Below are 20014 nucleotides of genomic sequence, written 5' to 3'. Positions count from 1 at the left end.
GCTAAGCCCATGCACCGTAACTACTGAGACTGAACTCTAGAGCCTGGGAGCCACAACTACTGAGCCCACGTGCTGCGATTACTGGAGCCCAGGCACCACAAGGAAGAGTAGCCCCCATTCACCACAATTAGAGAAAATCTGAAAGCAGCAATGTAGACCCAGTGCAATCCCTATAAATAAATAAAATAAAACATGCAGAGGATTAAAAAAAAACACAACCCAGAAATAACCACTAGTAGTATTTGATATCTTCTTCCATTCTTTGTCTACTGACACAGCATTCAATTTATACATTTTAGTTTTTCACTTGACATAAACATTTTTCACATTTCCACATAGGCCTCACAATTACAATAATGAATAGATGTATGATAGTTCATTTTAAATGTACTAGGGGAAATTGCTGTTTTGGAAAAAAAAAAGTCCCACAGCTAAAAATTTCATAGAGGAAAGAATCTTTGAAGTTGGTCACTTTTCGTTTACTGCTACATCTTTGCATTTATTTTTAAGATATTTTGATCTGGACCATTTTTAAATTCTTAGAAGTCTTAAACACTAGACCATCAGGGAAGTGCCTCTAGGAGTTGAATTTTTGAAGCAACCCAATCCACCAGACCTGAATTTGACTTTTCACTGTGCATTCATTAGCCAAGTGGCCCTGAGCAAACCATTAACTTTTGTTACTCTGAGATTAACTGAGGTGATGTTCATGGACACCTCAGTTTTCCCTTGTTTCAGGATAAATCAAGACCACCATATGTAATGTCTAGAACCTGTGTTCACAGGTATTCTGTAGCACAGAATCCTGGTCACTTGGTAATTGCCAGCGCTTACGTTTCCTGCCACTCACCACTCCCAGTGTCCAACACTAGCACAGGAATTAGATTCTTTCACTCAAGACTGTAGAGAAAATGTCCTTTTCTGTTCTGAGCACCACAGGATTCTTCTTCCCTGAGTAAAAATGGACCGGCAGGAATGGGGATAATGAGAAGGAATAATAAGGTAGGTGGACCTGACCTGAAAGCGTCCACCCCGCCCCTCGCCACTCCTGCCCCACCCCAACCAGGCGATTTAGATCAAAGTTCCCAAACTGAATCGATGGCCTGGTGCCTATAACAGCAGGTGGCATTCTGACTTCAGCAGAGGCTGTGTTTGATTTCACAGGTACAGCGGATCTCCAGCCCAGACATCTGAAAAGACTCCGGAGCCCAAGTCCATGAGCAGCAAAATCTCTGTGGAGCTGCAGAGGGTGGCGGCCCTCCCAGCCCAGGGTTGCAGCAACACTGGCTTTCAGGTGAGCAGAGATTTTGTTTTATGTTTAAGACCAAGTAATTAATGTCCTTTCCTGGCCTTTCTGGCAAGTTTTTTCACTAAAGCAGAGGGGTTATTGTAATGCAATAAGGTTCTTAATGGTTCTCTTTAAGCCTATTATTCTTTCCTTCTTGGGTTGACAAACCTGAAAAGTCTCTTAACTCAACTTGTTTTGATCCCTGACCTGCCCTGTCACTTGAAAACAACACTGTGCTCTTCTGCCTGTGTTTAGGGCTCATATGGCATGGATATAGTATTTACCTACAGACAGTTTCCCAAAGAACTGGTGAGTGGGGAAGAATGGGAAAGAATCCAGATCCTGAACGTAGTCAGCACCTCAGAGTCCCTTCCTCTCTCTCTTTCTTTAAGTATACATGTGTATTCTTTTTTTCCCACCAAACTTCAAACTTTTTATTTTGTATTGGGATATAGTAAATTAACCAGGTTGTGGTAGTTTCAGGTGAAGAGCAAAGGGACTCAGCCTTAAATATCCTTCAACCCCCTCTCCCACCCAAGCTGGCATATAACATTGAGCAGAGCTCCAGTCCTTGTGGGTTATCCATTTTAAATATAGCAGTGTGTACTTGACCTTCCCAAACTCCCTAACTATACCTTCCCCCAGCAACCATAAGCTCATTTTCTAAGTCTATGAGTCTCTTTGTTTTGTAACTAAGTTCATTTGTATCATTTCTTTTTAGATTCCACATATAAGGGATGTCATACAATATTTCTCCTTCTCTGCCTGACTTACTTCACTCAGAATGGCACTCTCTAGTTTCATCCATGTTGCTGCAAATGGCATTATTTCATTCTTTTTAATGGCTAAGTATTATCCATTGTGTATATGTACCACATCTTCTTTATCCATCCCTCTGTCAATGGACATTGAGGTGGCTTCCATTTCTTGGCTATTGTAAATAGTGCTGCAATGAACATGGATACTTTTGGATCATGTTTTTTTTATGAATATATGCCCAGGAGTGAGATTGCAGGGTCATATGGTATCTCTATTTTTAGTTTTTTAAGGAACCTCCATACTGTTCTCCATAGTGGCTGTGCCAATTAACATTTCTACCAACACTGTAGGAGGGTTCCCTTCTCTCCACACCCCCTCCAGCATTTTCTGTTTGTGGATTTTTTGCTGATTGCCATTATGACTTGTGTGAGGTGATATTTCATCATAGTTTTGATTTGTATTTCTCTAATAACTAGCGGTGTTGAACATCTTTTTTGTGTGCCTGTTGGTCATCTGTATGTCCTTTTTGAAGAAATGTCTATTCAGATCAGAGTTCCTTTTTCTTAAACCAGGTATTAAATCCTCTGTCAGATCAGGCCTGGGTACCTGCCCCACACAGCTGGGTTTTGCAAACTGTCTTATGTCATCAACCAAAACTCACTGAGCGAGTAATGCTGCTTGGCCCAGGTCCATATGTCACAGGAGACTGTCACCAGAAAATACCAGGCTTTCTGATTGGGTCTGGGACAGGGATTTTTCAAGGCTCTTCCCAAGTATGCTTCCTTTCCTAAGCTGACACTCAACCTGGGAAGCCCATGTGAACAGATGTCAGAAATCCCTTAGGCTTCAACTTCGATACGCAAGCAAAACAAATGTTTAAGCAACAGCAAAGAAAGGAACAAGGAAGGTAAAAGGGTTTGACTCAACCCTGAGTTGTCCTGAGTCTTGCACAAGTTACTGTAGCCTCCCTGAGCCTCAGTTTCATCTGTGTATTTATCACAGTCATGCTTATCTCACAGGTTATAAGTGTAGGGGAGAGAAAATCTTTCCCTCTACTGCCTTAGATTCAGCCCCTGAGGTCTATGAATTAAACTGACAAATGGGAGATTAAATAGGAGAAAAGGCACACAAATTTTATTAATATTTTTAATTTTCTGTACACATAAACTTCACAGAAAGAAAGTAAAAATCCCAATGAAGCAGTAAGACTCAGAGGCTTATATATGTTTTTTAAAAGGATGATAAATTGTGGAGAAGTATATAGACAAAAGAAAGAGGGATTGGGCTTTTAGGGTCAATAAACTGTGGGGAAGTGACTAGGAAATACGTGGCGGTAACTACTGGAAGATAAGATTAAGATACCTGTGAGATGTCTCCTCACCACCTCTGCCTCCAGTGATACAGATTGTTTAAGCACTGACCAGGTTATCTGTCCAGTGCTAGACCTTCAATAAGAATTTCCAGAGACACCTATTTACTCAGCACGGTTGTTAACTGCCCCCTAGATATGGCCACCACTAGGGAGGGAGCCAATTCAAGAGGGAATAACACGCTATTCTGTGTCACAGATGTTCAGAGAACATCAGGTTTCGCTTAAGGGTAGGCAGGGATTTCCCAGATAAACAGGGAAGGTTGTGAACAGAGCATCTCCAACAAAGAGAATTGCCTGTGCCCTGGCCCAGGACCTGAAAGAGCCTGTGTGCTCTGGGTAGAGAGGATGTGGAGCTGGGGGGGTGAAGGGAGTGGGGGAGGCTGGTGTTAGACCATGTGGCCTCCATGTGTGCTCATCAGATGTTTGAGAAGGAAACGATCAAAATTTATATGATTAAAGTATTAAAGTACTCCAGCACTACTTAAAGGTGAACAGAAATGGGAAGAGATTTGTGTGTGGTTGAGACACCAGTTAGGTTAGTCTGATGGTCAGAACCAGGTTACAGGCAATGGAAACTGATGCTGGGTGACAGTATTAATACTAATTACAGGCTCCCCTGCAGTGGGATCGTCAGGGAGAGGAATAAGAGCTCCCCTGCCCGTGAATATTTCCACAACTTCCTCTGTAATATATGTAAACGATGTATGTACTCTATGTTTCTTAAAAAACGGTCTTAATTCACTCAGGCTGCTGTAACAAAACATTGTGTTGGCCAAAAAGTTCATTCAGGCTTTTCCCATAAAATCTTACAGGAAAACTCAAACAAACTTTTTGGCCAACCCAATATCTCGGACTAGGTGGCTTGTTATTGTTCAGCTGCTAAGTCATGTCTTGGTTTTTTGCAACCCTATGGACTACAGCACGCCAGGCTTCCCTGTCCTTCACCATCTTCTGGAGTTTGCTCAAACTCATGTCCATTGAGTCGATGATGCTCTCCAAGCAACTCATCCTCTGTTGCCCTCTTCCCCTGCCTTCAATCCTTCCCAGCATCAAGATCTTTTCCAATGAGTCAGCTCTTTGCATCGTGTGGCCAAAGTATTAGAGCTTCAGCTTCAGTCCTTCCATGAATATTCAGGGTTGATTTCCTTTAGGATTGACTGGTTTGATTTCCTTGCAGTCCAAAGGACTCTCAAGAGGCTTCTCCAGCACCACAGTTCAAAAGCATCGATGCTTAGCCTTCTTTATGGTCAAACTCTCACATCCATTCATGACTACTAGAAAAACCATAGCTTTGACTATACCGACCTTTGTTGACAAAGTCCCGAACAAACTTTTTGGCCAACCCAATATCTCTAACTGGGTGGCTTATTAACAGAAATGTATTTCTTGCAGTTCTGGAGGCTGAGAGGTCCAAGATAAAGGCATCAGCAGATTCAATATCTGGTGAGGCCCCCATTCTCACAAAGACAAAAATACCAGGGAGCTCTCTGAGGTCTTTTTTTATAGACACTAATCCCATTCTTGAGTTAATCACGTCCCAAAGTTTCCATCTCCTAACATACCACTCAGGGCATGAGATTTTCAAAATAGGAATCTGCAAGCGGGGCAAGGCATAAAGTAGAAAGTGCCTAGCACAATATGAACATAATAATAGTAGCTCTTGGTACTCAGGTTAAAAAGAGTGACACATCCACATTTCTAGCTTGAGATGTCAACTTGGAAGCGATTCCCTTTACAGACATAGAAAATCTAGGAATCAGGTTGGAGCAAGGAACAGAATGACTTCATTTTGAGGCCTGTTTGAAATTCAGATGACACCAAACATTCAGATAAAGATGGAGATGAGGCAGGAAGCTTCGTACACACCTGCACCAGAGCCTGGAAGGGACACTATACTTTGGGGGGGCTGTTAGCAGAGAGGTGGGCAAGGGCGTGGATGAGACCATGGGAAGGGAACCTGGGGAGCACCAGTGTTTCAGGAACTGGAAAGTCACAGGAAGAGAGGACAGAACCAGGTGAGGGGGAACAGTCTGGGGAAGCTGAGGGGAAAAGAACTGCAAGGTCAAAAGCAAAGACTCCTCCATGGAGGAGACAAGTTCATTTGATTTGCTAACTTGGATATCACTGGTCACTGGGGGGAGGGTGGGGGCTGGGGACAGTTTGTGTTGTGAGTAGGTGTTAAGAGCCTGGAGAAAATAAGGATAGAAAAGACATTCCTCTGGCAGAGGGGAGAGAGGTGGGCTCAGAAGAGGCAAGATCAGAGTTGTAGGCAGGGTTTTTCCAATCACTGTAAAATGTAACATGCAGAAAAACACATAAAACCAGATAGACAAGGTATTAAAAAATACCAGCCAGGTCAAGGAACAGGACACTGTCATCCCTCAGCTCGGACAGTCCCATCCTGCACATTCTGTTCAACTGCCTCCCTCCCTCAGGATAGCAAAATAAAATAGGGAACTCTAGTCAACATCTGGTAATAACCTACAATGAAATAATCTGGAAAAGAATATATAGACAGAACTGAATCACTTTGCTGTACACCTGAAACCACCAAAACGTTATATAAATCATCTATACTTCAATTTAAGAAAATAAAATAATGTGGTAATTCTGAAAAACAAGTACCTCCCCCCTTTCCGAGGTTTGTTGTTGTTGCTGTTGCCATTATGGTTCCTATTGGTTTGTTTATTGAATTAACTGAACTAATTCTATGGAGTCTGCGTTTATTGTCATGGGGTCGCTAAGAGTCAGACACGACTGAGCAACTTCACTTTCACTTTTCACTTTCATGCATTGGAGAAGGAAATGGCAACCCACTCCAGTGTTCTTGCCTGGAGAATCCCAGGGACGGGGGAGCCTGGTGGGCTGCCGTCTATGGGGTCGCACAGAGTCCGACACGACTGAAGCGACTTAGTAGCAGCAGCAACAGCAGCCACTAAAGGCTCTGTTCAGTGAGTTTAATAATTAGTTATGGATCTGACATAAATTCCCAAGTGCCTGAAACCAGTCAATGTCCCAGTCCGTGATAGGGGCTCTGGGACTGCTGGGGAGGTTGTCCGAAGTCCTCCAGCAGGCCAGCTCCAATTCCGTGTTTACTTGACTCCCTGCTTCTGCTGAATTTCCACATCAGCCAGAGATGAGAATTTTAATTTTTCTCAGATCTTTCTCAGGCATGTCCCTGGGCTTCTAGTTTCCCTTATGGATATCTCATTCTCCAACTTTTCCTTTACATTTTTGTTTATCTTGCTGTTTTCTCCAACTGTCATCACCATCTCAGGCAGCTGCCTCCGATGTTAAACCATGGCCCTCAGGGAAATAGTATTGGGTGAACGATGACTCAGGAGAGACAGGTTTGATCCCTGGGTTGGAAGAACTGCTGGAGGAGTGCATGGCAACCCACTCCAGTTTTCTTGCCTGGAGAATCCCATGGACAGAGGAGCCTGGTGGCCTACAGTCCATAGGGTCACAAAGAGTTGGACACGACTGAAGTGACTTTGCATGCATACACTTACACAAATGCAGACTCAGATTAAATAAAGACAAGCCTTGTGAGTGGGAATTGCCGAGAAACTGCAGGACAGGTCAAACAAGGGCTGTGATCTTGAAACTAGACTTTGGGAGAGTGACATTCCCATTTTGCCTCTTCCTTAGGATGCTAGGCTGCTTAGTTTTCACTGCTATTTCAGTTGTTTTTCAAGGTCATCATGACTCTGGGGAGAGTGGAATAGGACTAGAGAGTTCAGACACCACAAAGCCTGCAGTTCTGAGATTCAGTCATTTTATTTGGAAAAAATACTCTCTGGATTGTCATAAGCCTTTGGTTAATTTCCAGAGCTCCGAAAAAGTGATTTTGACAATTTTTCCAGTGTTCTTGTTGCCTTTATGAAGGTAAGGAATTTGAGATGTTCTTACTCCATCATTCCTGCCAATGGTACCAATAACCTTAGGATTTTTTTTTTTTTAATTTGGGCTGGGGGGGTCTTCTTTTCTGCGTGGGCCTTCTCTCCAGTTGTGGCAAGCAGGGACTACTCTCAAGTTGCAGCTCCCTGACTCTAGAGTATAAGCTCAGTATTTGAGGCACATGGTCCTAGTTGCTCCAAGATGTAAGGGATCTTCCCAGGTCTTGAACCAGTGTCTCCTGTATTGGCAGGCAGACTCTTTACCACTGACCCACCAGGGAAGCCCAATAACCTGAGATTTAAATAGCAAAGTTAGACATGTCATAAAGGAGTATGTGTATGATTAAATGATGAATGGTTCTAGCCACATCTGAGGCTTCAGGAGAGTGTGAGTAGCTTTGGGAGGAATGCACCAGATGATCAGTCATGAGTACAGCAAGGACTAAGGTTCTGAGGCTTACAGCCATCATGGCTGCCTTTTACCATGGGGAAGAATTCAGGCATCTAATGGTCACAGGAAAAGGAAAGGAGAAGCGGGAGATTAAATGGTTTATTTTCCTACCATGAATATCCCTTCTGATTCTAAGAGGCTTCTTTTGAGGTTTTACATGTTGGTTGCATGGAGTAAAACCTGATTTGTTATCTGTCTCTGGTCCTGATTGTCATGCAGGTGTCATGTCAGTGATGACTAAAAGCCCTTGATCAGTCATGGGAACACCAATTGAAACTGGCTCACAGGGCATTGTGTGCTGCCAACACAGCCCCAACCTCCACACCTCTAAAGGATGGGCTGCCAAGGTTTTCAGGAAAATGTTCTTACCTCAGTTAAGACAGATCCAAGACTGGTTACCAGGCTTCCTCTCTCTCTCTCTCTGTTTTACCACTGATTATAAAACTTCCACTCCATAAGCTCTTAATTTAAAAGGAAGACAGTGATGCTTGCAGACCCATTTTATCTAGACACTGTTGATGTTGATGACAAACTAGCCCCCGGATGCTAACTGAACTGTTATTTGTCAAAAAATATCAAAGATGGGAGAATTTGAAATTTTATATAGAACAAATTATTGGGAGCATGAAATCTCTATCATGCCACAGAAATTTGGAATTTTGTTTTCATATTGCAGATTTAGGCAGACATAGAACAGCATGATTTTCACTTAAAGCCAGGCTCTGGAGTTGGAGGCGTCTAAATTCACTCCACACGTGGGCTAAGACCTTTGACCCAGAAGCCATTTATAGTCTTGGCATGCCTGGTCATACTTTCTTTTTCCTTTGAAAATCAGAAAGAAAGAGAAGGTAAAAATGTCTTATATCCTTTGACAATAAATAGAAGTTTCTTATGAAAATCCTGGGAGTCACAAGGTTAAGAAAACTCTCATGGGTTTTCAGGAACAAAGGAGATGATTACTGGGAATGATTGTCAGGAAATATACCTGAAGATACCTTGGTGTTCCTTCCAATCTCCTGGTTTTATAAATTCAAGCCTTTGTTTGTTTCATTCCTTCCAAGAGCCAAAACTCTTTCAACATAAAGCATAACATTTATTGATTCAACAAAAATTTATTGAGTTCTGACCTCATGCCAGACATTATACTAGGAGCTGAAAACAGGCAGCTTCTGTTAGGTTAAATTAGGTAACAGTGGCAAAGTAGCACAACATAGTCTGCAAAGAGTGCTATTCATGATGCAAGGAGGTGAGCTCCCCTAGACTGGGAGTTGGAGAAAATTTCCTAAATGTTCAAAATGCGTATCTACAGGCTTTCATTCCCTCACTAACTCATTCTACAAATATCTTTTGAGCACCTACTCTGAGCTGTTGCTGTTGTTGTTCAGTCGCTATGTTGGGTTCGACCCTTTTCCCTGTCCTTCACTATCTCCCAGAGTTTGCTCAGACTCTGAGTCCATTGAGTCGATGATGCTATCCAAGCAACTCATCTTCTGTTGCCCCCTTCTGCTACTGCCTTCAGTCTTTCCCAGCATCGGGGTCTTTTGCAATGAGTTGGCTCTTCACATCAAGAGGCCAAAGTATATGGAGCTTCAGCTTGAGCATCAGTCCTTTCAGTGAATATTCGGGGTTGATTTCCTTTAGGATTGACTGGTTTGATTTCCCTGCAGTCCAAGGGATTCTCACACATCTTCTCCAGCACAATTAAAAGCCATCAATTCTTTGGTGCTCAGCCTTCTCTATGGCCCAATACTCACATCCATACATGACTACTGGAAAAACCATAGTTTTGACTACGCAGACCTTTGAGCTGAGTGGATGGAAAATGCTCATTAGGGCCCAAAGGGTATAATTCCCCAGGCCACCATGTCAAGAACTATTTTTTTCATATGACATTATATGGAGAAGTCAGGGCCCTGAATGAAAAGATTATGAGAGACATGAACAGGAAGATGGAGAGGGTGGTAACAAGAGGCATACAGGAATAGAGGACAGTTTTTTATTTACCTCATGGCTCTTTGCTAATTTCAAAATCTTGGTCCCAAGAATCTAAAACCAATATGTTTACATTTAAAACTGAATTTCTATACTCTGTGGACTTAGGAACATTCTAGAATAAGTTAGCCAGCCAGATTATAAGAGGTTGCAACTAAAGTCATGGAAAAAATTCCTTATTGAGAGGGAGGGATAAATTAGGATTACATATACACACTACTGGGCTTCCCCGGTGGCTCAGCTGGTAAAGAATCCGCCTGCAGTGTGGGAGACCTGGGTTCAATCCCTGGGTTGGGAAGATTCCCTGGAGAAGGAAAAGGCTACCCACTCCAGTATTCTGGCCTGGAGAATTTCATGAACTAAGTCCATGGGGTTGCAAAGAGTCGGACACAACTGAGCAACTTTCACTTTCACTATACACACTGCTGCTGCTGCTGCTGCTAAGTCTTTTCAGTCGTGTCCGACCCTGTGCGACTCCATAGACGGCAGCCCACCAAGCTCTGCCGTCCCTGGGATTCTCCAGGCAAGAACCCTAGAGTGGGTTGCCATTTCCTTCTCCAATGCATGAAAGTGAAAAGTGAAAGTGAAGTCGCTCAGTCGTGTCCAACTCTTAGCCACCCCATACACGGAGGTCCAGCCCCGGTAGGATCCAGGGATTCCCTTGGGAGGACGGCGTCGGCGATTAAAAGATAAATAATAGATAAAAGGAGAAAGAGGGAAAGAATTTTGCAGTTAAGAAAATAGAGGAGAGAAAAGAGGCTAATATTCCTTGGTTTACGCAGAAAGCTAATAAAGCCCCAGCACAGGACTTGCTCTGTTCACGTAGGCCGCAGGCACCCTCTCGAATCTCGGAAGGTGCCCTACCCTGGGCACCTTCTTGAGTGGGTCTTAGAAGCCCAGGCAGGAAAGTGAATGCAGAGAGCCCCTGCGCTCCATGGAATCAGCCTGAATAGGAAAAGGAAAGAGAAAGAACGACATGGGGAGACCGAGCTTCGGTGAGCAAGGCCCGCACTTTATTTTCCAAAGTAGTTTTTATACCTTAAGTTGTGCATAGATGATAATGGGGGAAGGGATAGAGTCAGGCAAGGTCAGCAGTCCTTGATCCTTATCGAAGCCAGGCTTTCTTCCTGCAAACTTATCATATGCAAAAGTTTTAGGTGATTTACATCATCTTCTGGCCAGGAAGCCTGTTAACATTTTATGACCCTTTTCCTCAGAAAACTTATTTTTCTCCAAAGGTGATAATCCTAAAGTCAGGCGTCACCCTCCAAAAGCATTAGATAAAGTTGCATACCTATAGGGCAAAAGTGGTGGGCTATAACAAGAAAAGAATTAACTCAAGGGTCCAAGGTTACAAACATTAAAGCTACTACTTACATGTCTATACACCAGCTATATTAATCAATACACTCCCAGGGACACAGTAGGTAAGGGATATGGAAACTTGGCAGCAAGCATTAGCTCAACAAAGAAATCCTCTACTAATTCTATTTAGCAATTTTAGAGTTTTAAATTGATTTTCTTACAGAGAAAGGTAGTCAGGGATAGATCCCGTTAATGTCAGAAGAGTTGGTGAAAGTCGTAAAATAGTAAAACAGACAGATTTTGGTTTTGGGGTAAATGCTCAGGCAGGCCCAGAGGGGCACCCCTCGAGTTCTGGCTCGACTTGCCCACAAGAACTCTCCCACATGACCTTTGTCATGGGTGGGGACTCCCGTGTTGGCTCCCGGCACCCACGGACTGCAGCCCACCAGGCTCCTCCATCCATGGGATTTTCCAGGCAAGAGTACTGGAGTGGGGTGCCATTGCCTTCTCCCACTATACACACTACTATATATAAAATAGATACATAACAAAGACCTATTGTATAGCATAGGGAACTATAGTCAAAATCTAGAGATCTCTTCAAGAAAATTAGAGATACCAAGGGAACATTTCATGCAAAGATGGGCTCAATAAAGGACAGAAATGGTATGGACCTAACAGAAGCGGAAGATATTAAGAACAGGTGGCAAGTATACACAGAAGAACTGTACAAAAAAGATCTTCATGACCCAGATAATTATGATGGTGTGATCACTCACCTAGAGCCAGACATCCTGGAATGTGCAGTCAAGCGGGCCTTAGAAAGCATCACTATGAACAAAGCTAGTGGAGGTGATGGAATTCCAGTTGAGCTATTCCAAATCCTGAAAGATGATGCTGTGAAAGTGCTGCACTCAATATGCCCGCAAATTTGGAAAACTCAGCAGGGGCCACAGGACTGGAAAAGGTCAGTTTTCATTCCAATCCCAAAGAAAGGCAATGCCAAAGAATGCTCAAACTACCGCACAATTGCACTCATCTCACACGCTACTAAAGTAATGCTCAAAATTCTCCAAGCCAGGCTTCAGCAATACGTGAACCGTGAACTTCCAGATGTTCAAGCTGGTTTTAGAAAAGGCAGAGGAACCAGAGATCAAATTGCCAACATCCGCTGGATCATGGAAAAAGCAAGAGAGTTCCAGAAAAACATCTATTTCTGCTTATTGACTATGCCAAAGCCTTTGACTGTGTGGATCACAATAAACTGTGGAAAATTCTGAAAGAGATGGGAATACCAGACCACCTGACCTGCCTCTTGAGAAATCTGTATGCAGGTCAGGAAGCAACAGTTAGAACTGGACATGGAACAACAGACTGGTTCCAAATAGGAAAAGGAGTTCGTCAAGGCTGTATATTGTCACCCTGCTTATTTAATTTCTATGCAGAGTACATCATGAGAAACGCTGGACTGGAAGAAGCACAAGCTGGAATCAAGATTGCCGGGAGAAATCTCAATAACCTCAGATATGCAGATGACACCACCCTTATGGCAGAAAGTGAAGAGGAACTTAAAAGCCTCTTGATGAAAGTGAAAGTGGAGAGTGAAAAAGTTGGCTTAAAGCTCAACATTCAGAAAACGAAGATCATGGCATCTGGTCCCATCACTTCATGGGAAATAGATGGGGAAACAGTGGAAACAGTGTCAGACTTTATTTTTCTGGGCTCCAAAATCTCTACAGTTGGTGACTGCAGCCATGAAATTAAAAGACGCTTACTCCTTGGAAGGAAAGTTATGAGCAACCTAGATAGCATATTGAAAAGCAGAGACATTAGTTTGCCAACAAAGGTCCGTCTAGTCAAGGCTATGGTTTTTCCTGTGGTCATGTATGGATGTGAGAGTTGGACTATAAAGAAAGCTGAGCGCCGAAGAATTGATGCTTTTGAACTGTGGTGTTGGAGAAGACTCTTGAGAGTCCCTTGGACTGCAAGGAGATCCAACCAGTCCATTCTAAAGGAGATCAGTCCTGGGTGTTTTTTGGAAGGAATGATGCTAAAGCTGAAACTCCAGTACTTTGGCCACCTCATGCGAAGAGTTGACTCATTGGAAAAGACTCTGATGCTGGGAGGGATTGGGGGCAGGAGGAGAAGGGGATGATAGAGGATGAGATGGCTGGATGGCATCACTGACTCGATGGACATGAGTCTGAGTGAACTCCGGGAGTTGGTGATGGACAGGAAGACCTGGCGTGCCTCGATTCATGGGGTCACAAAGAGTCAGACACGACTGAGCGACTGAACTGAACTGAACTGAATATATATATGAGTCATTTTGCTCTACTCCTGAAACTAACATATGTTAAAAATCAACTATACAACAATTAAATATATATGTATATTTCTCTATGAAACATGATCAGAAAGTAACCCATTAATATGAGACGAGGCTCTTTGCATCATGAGAAAGTGTCAGTCACAGTCTAAAAGGGGCCAGAATAGGCATTAACAGCTCCCCTTCTGGACCACACAGTTACCTTACTCTGCTGACCTGCTCAGCTTTGGAAATGTACTGATCATCCTACACTGTCATCCATATTACTTTATAACTTCTCTAGCTTTTAAAAAATCTTTATTTTTCTAATTCTAGTTATTGCATTCTGAGTTTCTCATCCACTCAAGACTAAAGGTTCAGGAACATATACAAGGAGTAAGTTGGTTAGAGAGTATTGGTCTGACTTGTGCAGCCAGGGAGGTTTGAAACAAAGTATTTGCTTAATTGAGGGGCAGATGCAGGCAAGCAAAGCAGGAGAGAAGCAAAGGTCTAGAAACAGGGTATGTTGGATCCAGCAAAGAGGGGCAGATTCAACAAAGGACGTTTCCAGGAAACTGCATATTTGTGGCTTTCTGTTGCCCCACATGGCCACTTCCTTGTTCCCTTGCAGAGTACAAGGTCTTTAGGTCAGGGAAGAAGGAAGAAAGGAGTAGGAACGGAAGAATTTAGAAAAGCACAGGTGGGAGTAAGAAGTAGTCTGCAATGTTCCAAGCACTGGCCTTAGCGTATGTGACTTTGACCTTGGCTGGAGATGGCAAAGGGACTCTCATTAAGGAAGAAGAAGGGGAGAGAAAGGGGGTGAACTCGAAAAAAGCCAGACTGTTGGGGGTTGGGGAAAGTGAGGATAACAGGACACAGATACTGAGGTTGAAAGCTACATATTAAATTATTCTGAGGAGGGCAAAACCCCTTGGATCAAAACTTCAGAACTAGACTACTAGTTCTGTGATTTGGGCACACTACCTAACTTCTTTTTTTTTTTTTTTGGTGCACTTCTTTTTTTTTTTTTTTTGGTCTTCACTGCAGTGTTCAGTCTTCTCTAGTTGCTGCTCACAGGCTTTAGAGCGTGGGCCCAGCAGTTGAGGTACATGGATTTAACTGCCCAACAACATGTGAGATCTTGGTTCCCTGACCACAGACTAAACCTGCGTCCCCTGCATTGGAAGTCAGATTCTTAACCACAGGACCAGCAAGGAACTCCCAAGTTACATAACTTCTATACCTATTTTCTCATCCAAAAATAGTTACTGATACCCTGCATCATAAGACTTTTGTGAAATTAATGTAAAGCGCTGCTGCTGCTGCTAAGTTACTTCAGTCATGTCCAACTCTGTGTGACCCCATAGATGGCCGCCCACCAGGCTCCTCTGTCCCTGGGATTCTCTATGCAAGAATACTGGAGTGGGTTGCCATTTCCTTCTCCAATGCATGCCTGCATGCTAAGTCGATTCAGTTGTGTCCAATTCTGTGCAACCCTATGGACTGCAACTCACCAGGCTCCTCTGTCCACAGGATTCTCTATGCAAGAATACTGGAGTGGGTTGCCATTGCCTTCTCCAAATGTAAAGCACTGGTACCTAACAAATGCTCAAGTATTTATTACTAATGCTCAAGTAACTATTATTTAAACCATTTAGGTGGGAAGGCTATTTTGGTGCAGGTGAAACCACATTTTGAACTCTAAGTGTGAAGTCTGTCTCTTCTTATAGCAAATCTTGGCATCCACCCATGGAAAAACTGAGAGATGCCAGCAAGCAGATCTGAATTGTTACCATGTCAACTGAACATAAAACCTTATGTCCCTGAGGTCCCCCAGCACCCTGGAGAGCTCAGCTCTCAATACCTGGGGCTCTTCACAGCACTTTAAAAAGTGATTTACAAATATTTTGGTTTATTCTGGGGCTTCACCAGTGACTCAGAAGTAGAGAATCCACCTGCAATGCAGGAGTTGCAGAAGACACAGGTTTGATCCCTGGGTCAGGAAGATCCTCCTGGAGTAGGAAATGGTAATCCACTCCAGTATTCTTGCCTGGAAATTTTTCATGGACAGGAAGAGCCTGGGGGGCTGCAATCCATGGGGTCACAAAGAGTCAGACATGACTGAGCACGTGCAAGCACTACTGATATTTTGGTTCATTTTGATTCATGTTCTATTTAGTCAAATGAATTTCTTTTTAAAATTTTTTGTATACTGTAAGTTTCTAGCACTTAATTAGCACTCTGTGGAAAGAAGTGCTTAATGGCTAACATAATTTTGAAGTGAAGTGAAGTGAAGTAAAAGTCGCTCAGTCATGTTCAACTCTTTGCAATCCCATGGACTATACAGTCCATGAAATTCTCCAGGCCAGAGTACTGGAGTGGGTAGCCGTTCCCTTCTTTAGGATATTCCCAACCCAGGGACTGAACCTAGGTCTCCCGCACTGCAGGCAGATTCTTTACCAGCTGAGCTACCAGGGAAGCCAAAAACCAAAATTTTTCCAATTGTGAGCAAAGTCAAATGCCTACGACATAATGATATGCTATAAAAATCCCATGGACAGAGGAGCCTGGTAGGCTGCAGTCCATTGGGTCACGAACAGTAGGACACGACTGAGTGACCTCACTTTGACTTTTCACTTTCATGCATTGGAGAAGGAAATGGCAACCCACTCCAGTGTTCTTGCCTGAAGAATCCCAGGGACAGCAGAGCCTGGTGGGCTGCCATCTGTGGAGTCACACAGAGTTGGACACAACTGAAGCGACTTAGTAGCAGTAGTAGCATAAAATACTGGATTCTAAGTAAGGATAATATTTAGAAATAAATGACCATAACTCCCCACAGTAACTCAAGAATCAGGCATGACTAACCCAGACTTTATCCTGCAGGTGATTCAGGCTTTAGCATAAAACAACCTGCTTTGTTGTTGTTGTTGTTGTTTTCCCACACCGAATAGCTTGTGGGATCTTAGTTCCCTGACCAGGGATTGAATCTGGGCCCCCTGCAGTGGAAGCTCAGAGTCCTAACCACTGGACCACCATGGAAGTCCCTGAAACACACCTTTACATGAAGAGGGCTGGAGAGTGGCTGAAACAGGAACTGAAAGTAGACTTGGGGTTGATTTCACTGAACTTGCAGGAAGGTCCCAAGGAATACCCACTATATAAACCAATCATTGCAAAAACAAAGCAGGATTTTGCATCGCTTAGGGGATACTCAAGGTATGACAAGATGAAGGTATCATTAATGATATCCAATGTCTCTTGATACCACCCACATCTCTTCTTCCCTCTTTCCCTTTTCTTCCTTCTTACTCTGTCTTTCTCCAATAATAGACATTAATGAAGAGCTGAAGCTATGTTTTCTGCTGTTAATTTTAGAAATGAAATTAAGAAATTAATTGAAAGAATAAAGTCATTTAGTGATTTGTCTGACCAAATTGCTTCACAGACAAGTGTTATATTCTTCACAGTTTTTGTATAAGTATTAGACCATACTTAATTGTAATTTTTCTGTGTGTATGATTAACAGGTCTTTTATTGGTAGTAAACAATCAGAATAGTATATATGCAGTATTTAGTAGACACAATAAAAGTTAAGAAATTCAAAACCTGTGTAAAACAAAACACTGGAGAAAAAAATCAGACAGCTCAAGAGATACAGTGGGAAAGGTCCTCACCATCCTTTGATTGCACCTTGTACTCTGTACCCAACAGAACTTACCATACTTACCAAAATAAGAAATACAGATTTTTTAGTATTGAGTGTATTTAAGAGGATTAAACACATTTTCTAAGAATTTCACAATGACAAATAAGTGATCCTTTTGCTGGTAAAGCAGACTGAAGTAGGGAAAGGAAATTAACTTGTATTCTGTAACCATTTTAAATAATTTCTCATTTTTCAAACTGCTTTTATAGCAGAAGTACTTTACTCTTTCACAATATTAATTACTTTGCTGTACATGAAAGCCTGTGGTAGGCTGATTATACAATAAGACTACAAACAACCAGGAGTACTTTTCTGATGTCAGAAGAGTACACAAGACTGAAATATCTCCAAAAGTACATTAAAAACTCATCAGCATAAACATCAAAAGTGAAAGTGAAGTCGCTCAGTCGTGTCCGACTCTTTGCAACCCCATGGACTGCAGCCTACCAGGCTCCTCTGTCCATGGGATTTTCCAGGCAAAAGTACTGGAGTGGGGTGCCATTTCCTTCAAAGTACGTTACAAATATAATCAGGAAAAAAACGCAATTGCTAAAATGTGGTTTAGAGAAGAGCCACTGTCTACCCATGGCTTCAAGTGGCAATTAGCGTTCCTAGCAAGTTTAGATGCCTTTACATTTACATGGTCTTGTATGGATGTGAGAGTTGGACTGTAAAGAAACTGAGCACAGAAGGATTGATGCTTTTGAAGTGTGGTGTTGGAGAAGACTCTTGAGAGTCCCTTGGACTGCAAGGAGATCCAACCAGTCCATCCTAAAGGAGATCAGTCCTGGGTGTTCATTGGAAGGACTGATGTTGAAGCTGAAACTCCAATACTTTGGCCACCTGATGCGAAGAACTGACTCATTTGAAAAGACCCTGATGCTGTGAAAAATTGAAGGCAGGAGGAGAAGGGGACGACAGAGGATAAGATGGTTGGATGGCATCACCGACTCAATAGACATGGGTTTGGGTGGACTCTGGGAGTTGGTGATGGACAGGGAGGCCTGGCGTGTTGCAGTTTATGAGGTTGCAAAGAGTCAGACACAACTGAGCGACTGAACTGAACTGAACAGGACCCCTCTACTATACTGACTTATGCACCCTTTTAAAATTACTTTACACAGCCCGAAATTTCACGAAGAGGTTCTGATGTCATTACTAAATGAGACACTCTTACTCGAGTTACATCAGCTTTGTCACCAATTGAAAATGCCACCTTATTAATAGCCACAGCTCTGAATATGTGGAGCTTTATTATACGTGGATATCTGTGTGGGTTCTGTTTATAAAAGGGGGAAAGGGGTGTTTATCCTTTCATTTGGTGTTTGGATGCCATGCTGCTGCTGCTGCTAAGCTGAGACCCCATAGACGGCAGCCCACCAGGCTCCTCTGTCCCTGGGATTCTCCAGACAAGGACACTGGAGTGGGTTGCCATTTCCTTCTCCAATGCATGAAAGTGAAAAGTGAAAGTGAAGTCGCTCACTCGTGTCCGGCTCTTTGCAACCCCATGGACTGTAGCCTACTAGGCTCCTCTATCCATGGGATTTCCTAGGCAAGAGTACTGGAGTGGGGTGCCATTGCCTTCTCCATTCGATGCCATAAGGCATAGGAAATGTATAACAAATTACCTCTTAGAATGTGAATCATTCTAAAATTGAAACTGTCTAGATAGGGAGAAGAAAGAACCAAGAAGGCCCAGAACTCTGAGAGGAGAGGTTAACAACAAAAATAACAACAAGAACCACAACAACAAACCCTAGAAGTGTGGGTGACAGGTAATAACAGAGACAGAACAATGTTTTTAGGCCATGTATAATAAATAATACAGACCCCAAATTTCAAAGAATTATGTAATTCCAACTTGAGTTCTAATACCAGAACCAACAACCACTCGGGCTTCAACATTGATAGAACTCCTGATGGAGTCACAATTTTATTACAGTTGGGATAAGGAGAAAGTGATTTTATTTTTTTGCCTTCTAGAGAAATCTGTATGCAGGTCAGGAAGCAACAGTTAGAACTGGACATGGAACAACAGACTTGTTCCAAATAGGAAAAGGGGTATGTCAAGGCTATATATTGCCACCCTGCTTATTTAACTTATATGCAGAGTACATCATGAGAAACACTGGGCTGGAAGAAGCACAAGCTGGAATCAAGATTGCCAGGAGAAATCTCAATAACCTCAGATATGCAGATGACACCACCCTTATGGCAGAAAGTGAAGAGGAACTAAAAAGCTTCTTGATGAAAGTGAAAGTGGAGAGTGAAAAAGTTGGCTTAAAGCTCAACATTCAGAAAACAAAGATCATGGCATCCGGTCCCATCACTTCATGGGAAGTAGAGGGGAAACAGTGGAAACAGTGTCAGACTTTATTTTTTGGGCTCCAAAATCACTGCAGATGGTGACTTCGGCCATGAAATTAAAAGACGCTTACTCCTTGGAAGGAAAGTTATGAGCAACCTAGATAGCATATTGAAAAGCAGAGACATTACTTTGCCAACAAAGATCCATCTAGTCAAGGCTATGGTTTTTCCTGTGGTCATGTATGGATGTGAGAGTTGGACTGTGAAGAAGGCTGAGTGCCGAAGAATTGATGCTTTTGAACTGTGGTGTTGGAGAAGACTCTTGAGAGTCCCTTGGACTGCAAGGAGATCCAACCAGTCCATTCTAAAAGAGATCAGCCCTGGGGTTTCTTTGGAGGGAATGATGCTGAAGCTGAAACTCCAGTACTTTGGCCACCTCATGCGAAGAGTTGACTCATTGGAAAAGACTGTGATGCTGGGAGGGATTGGGGGCAGGAGGAGAAGGGGACGACAGAGGATGAGATGGCTGGATGGCATCACTGACTTGATGGATGAGAGTCTGAGTGAACTCTGGGAGTTGGTGATGGACAGGGAGGCCTGGCGTGCTGCGATTCATGGGGTCGC

The 20014-nt window shown here is 42.9% G+C and overlaps 1 protein-coding gene across 1 annotated transcript in view; it reads left to right on the top strand.

Moving 5' to 3' along the window:
• Positions 1 to 1138: 1138 nt before the first annotated feature.
• Positions 1139 to 20014, top strand: part of SLC28A3 (solute carrier family 28 member 3) — a 73245-nt gene continuing 54369 nt past the window's right edge. Inside the window, exon 1 of the mRNA NM_001192167.2 lies at positions 1139 to 1294. Coding sequence (NP_001179096.1) covers positions 1217 to 1294 — 78 coding nt within the window. The 5' untranslated portion in view covers positions 1139 to 1216. The remainder of the gene's footprint in view (positions 1295 to 20014) is intronic.

Source organism: Bos taurus, chromosome 8, assembly GCF_002263795.3.
Source record: "Bos taurus isolate L1 Dominette 01449 registration number 42190680 breed Hereford chromosome 8, ARS-UCD2.0, whole genome shotgun sequence".
Classification (NCBI taxonomy): Eukaryota; Metazoa; Chordata; class Mammalia; order Artiodactyla; family Bovidae; genus Bos; species Bos taurus.
Note: the sequence above shows the minus strand (reverse complement) of the source record. Positions and strands in the feature narration are given on the sequence as shown.